The sequence below is a fragment of the Pteropus vampyrus genome, unplaced genomic scaffold, assembly GCF_000151845.1.
Source record: "Pteropus vampyrus isolate Shadow unplaced genomic scaffold, Pvam_2.0 Scaffold103, whole genome shotgun sequence".
In the NCBI taxonomy this organism is placed as follows: domain Eukaryota; kingdom Metazoa; phylum Chordata; class Mammalia; order Chiroptera; family Pteropodidae; genus Pteropus; species Pteropus vampyrus.
In genome coordinates this window covers 4,355,631-4,359,342 of record NW_011888884.1, presented here as the reverse complement: position 1 = coordinate 4,359,342, position 3,712 = coordinate 4,355,631, and the positions used below count along the sequence as shown (strand labels likewise).

General features: G+C 39.8%; 1 protein-coding gene across 1 annotated transcript in view; it reads left to right on the top strand.

Annotated features, from left to right (window-relative positions):
- Positions 1 to 3,350, top strand: part of TAL2 (TAL bHLH transcription factor 2) — a 17,732-nt gene extending 14,382 nt beyond the window's left edge. Inside the window, exon 2 of the mRNA XM_011364957.2 lies at positions 794 to 3,350. Within this exon, the coding sequence (XP_011363259.1) occupies positions 826 to 1,143 (318 nt within the window). The 5' untranslated portion in view covers positions 794 to 825 and the 3' untranslated portion in view covers positions 1,144 to 3,350. The remainder of the gene's footprint in view (positions 1 to 793) is intronic.
- Positions 3,351 to 3,712: the final 362 nt, after the last annotated feature.

Below are 3,712 nucleotides of genomic sequence, written 5' to 3'. Positions count from 1 at the left end.
TGTCAACCCAAGCCGCAAGGAGAAAAGGGACCTGTGCCTCTAAGAGTTAAAAGTGGCACAGTAAGATTTGGTTACATATGAGGATAATCCCCTCACCTAGAGTTGGAGAGGTCATCTAAATGGAGACTTGGGGAGGCCTAGATATCTTCTATAGCATCCATGCCAAATCATCACCCCTACCTGCCCCTTGTCTTTCTTCTTGTCACATGAAATATCCCCATTTCTGTTCTTTGTGCAACAGTGTTTCAAGACTCTTCATCATCCTGTTTTTCCTCTTCTAAATGCGGTCCAGTCTGGGTATTTTAGCTCTTACACAGTGGGGCCCAAATCTTCCATGTGAGGTCTACCAGCTAAGAGGAGAGTTGTGTTACCATCTTCTTCTCCAAATATTAGCTCATAATGGCATTATAGCTGTTTTTTCCTTTTTTTGAAAATCCATATTCAATTATTGGCTAAATATATTTTTCATTACTCAATCCTATGCATATATTCAGTTCTCTACTGTGCTCGATTCTGAATAATTAGGAAGAGTTGTTTATAAAGGAAGTAATGGAGGTATTGGGGTAAAACAACCTTATAACTAGAGGCTTCAAAACAGCCAGGGAAAAAAAGGCTGGAAGGTATTGTTCTTACCCTGCCCTTTCTTCTGCCACATATTTTTTCCTTATCAAAAGGAAGATTCAAAAGAACCTGAAAGTGAGGAAATGAATTTTCTAAAATCCGGGTGGAGATTTCAAGTTTTTAGCAGGACATGTGATACTCACCAGGCCTCTTACAAGGTATTGGCCCTCAGGGCCCTTTTTCTCTCATCTCAGGAGCTCAGACATGACCAGGAAGATCTTCACAAATACCAGAGAACGGTGGAGGCAGCAGAATGTCAACAGTGCCTTTGCCAAGCTGAGGAAGCTCATCCCCACTCACCCTCCAGACAAAAAGCTGAGCAAAAATGAAACGCTCCGCCTGGCAATGAGGTATATCAACTTCTTGGTCAAGGTTTTGGGCGAGCAAAGCCTGCAGCAAACAGGAGTGGCTGCTCCAGGAAATATCTTGGGACTCTTCCCCCAAGGACCCCACCTGCCAGACAGGACTCTACTTGCTGACTACCAGGTCCCTTCACCTGGCCCAAGCCACCACATCCCTTAGCCTGGCTCTGACTTATCGCCCAGGGCAGCACTTGTTCAGAAGTGACTGGCTATCAACAGCCTTTTTCATGTTGCAGAGTCAATTTGAGGGATAATTTGTGGCATGAATTTAAGCTTCATAGACAATGGCTTAGGGACAGCTGCAGAGAGCCGAAAGAAGGTCCTAAGTAATGTGGCTTTGGAGTCTGCCACCCACTGGGCTTCAGGAAGAGCAGCCAGTCTCTATTTTATATATCCAGGATCTGCATAAGATGTTTTTTGAAGAAAAAAAAAAAAAATCATAGGTTAAAAAGAGTTTCGAAAATCATTGTTTCACTGAACACGTTTTCAGTTATAGGGAAGGAGTTTTCTTATAATGCACCTCAGATAAGTAGAAAGTGCTCCCCTCAAAACATATTTGGAGTTTTGCAAAATGAGGCATATTTGATCAAGGGTGAACAAAATAAGTCTTCAGGTTGACAGATGCAAAAATAGCCCTTGCAGAAACCAACCTGGAGCCTTGTGGGAAAATCTATGGAGAAAAGACCCTGCTGGCATGTGAGGATTACAGGCACACAGCAGATACATGTGGAAGAGCTCTGCATCCTTTATCTCTACGGAAATGTGAGGTGTCACTTGCATCAAGTCATTTCTATATGTGTTATCGCTAAAGCCAAATGGTGGATTATATCTGAGAGGAAAGGACTTGATAATTTATGAATTAGAGTTTATAGTTTTCTTTATGAAAAACAGCTAAAATAGGTTATCTAATGCCTCACTTTCACAAGTCAGGTATTAAAATATCTAATTCAGCCTGAGTTCCTACTGATTTAAAACCTGTAAAATTCAAATATAATTATGAAAATCCAAACATTACCATGTAATGACTCATTTAACAGAGAGCTTAGTTTAAACAAAAGATTTAGAGTAGACAATAGGAATGTAATACCAGATGCTAATGAATTAATGAATGTGTAATTTGTCTTTCCTGCTATGGAGCATTAGCTCAATCTTATGTCGGGAGGGGGTGGTACCCACAAGTCAATGGAACAGTGTGCTTCTGGCAAAGCCCACCACCACATGCCACCCTGATGATGCTTGGATTCAAAGATGAATCCTATAGTTAAGCCCAGAATACAAATAATATTATTTGATTGTCTCTGGAACATTTTATTTCCCCAGCGTTCTTAATGGTATATTGGTTTTAAAGCCTTCTGAACCATGTGTAGAAAATTGGTGGATTTGCGATTATGGATATCCTGTGCATACACAACAGAGGAATTTAAATTTCCTGCCACTCTAGAAAGAAGATTTTTGATTTATGAAAGGTTGAAATGAGCCTCTTTGGTTTTGTGATCAGAAGAAAACTGGACGAAACCCCCTCAAAAATCTCATTCTCCCAAAATAGTAGGGCCATTACATTACATCATTAAATTTTATACAGCAGTCACACTTGTAGCACATTATGTTTACTGGAAGCAAATTCCTTCTAGGTCCTTTCTTTAAACTATATTCAGTAAACTTCCCTATGGACCCGGAACAGTTCAGGGAAACACATGAGCACAGAGACCACAGGATTTCCCCCAAATGTGTATTTCTTTCTCATGAGCCTGTGTGGACTTAAATTTATCCCCAGACTTCCACAGCTTTGATGATAGTTGTCCATTGAGCAACATTACTTACTCTCTCATCTGGCAGTAAATCAAAATAACACTTTTCGGCAGTATTTTTTATTCAGTTCATTTTAACATGTGGCCAAGAAAGGCGCAGAGGACCTCTTTGCCTTGTTACAGGATTTTATTACTGTCCTCAGAATGAAGATGCTTTTCTGCTGTTGGTGTCATATCTATGCCACTGAAATGTCACAGAGTGCTCCTGAAAATTTGTGAGGAGATTGAGTTATCATTAAATTATATAAGGGGGAAATTATTTAAAGAAACCCTGCAGGAAATCCCTTTGATAATGAATAAACAGTTAAAGTATTTCTTTATGTACGTAATTTACCTCTTACATAATTTTTTTGGTAAGCTTGGATTTTGGTATATCAAGTTGTGTTAGGTTAAAGTGACTGTCGAAAGAAGTTGTAGGCAAGTGTGGACCAAAGCCTTTGCAAGGTGGCCTTGAGATTGGAAGCTAATTTAAAAATCACTCTGTAGTCTTGCTTGGTGTCCTGTACTTAGGTCTTGACGATTGCAGTAGTGAGGATTTACAGTTCAAAAGTATTATAGTTCACCGATGGTACATCTCTTTATGGATCATTTGAACCCAACAGAAGAGTTTAGATTGATTATATCATCTATGCTTCTCCGTTACTTGAAAACAAGTGTTTGGTCTGCTATGGACACCACTGGAAACTTCTGGAAACCAGGTATAAACGTATCCAATTAGTTATGTAGATCATTAGATTGGCTAATTCTATGCCTTATATGACAGAGGAGAAAATGGATCCAGAGGCTTTTGAAGAGACTTTCTAGATATCACATGGACAGTTGGTGGAAATTCAAGACACGGTGCCAGATCTCCTGACTCAGAGCCCAGCCTTTCTACAGCCCTGTTCAGTCACTAAGTATTTTAGGGTTGAAAATGGACAA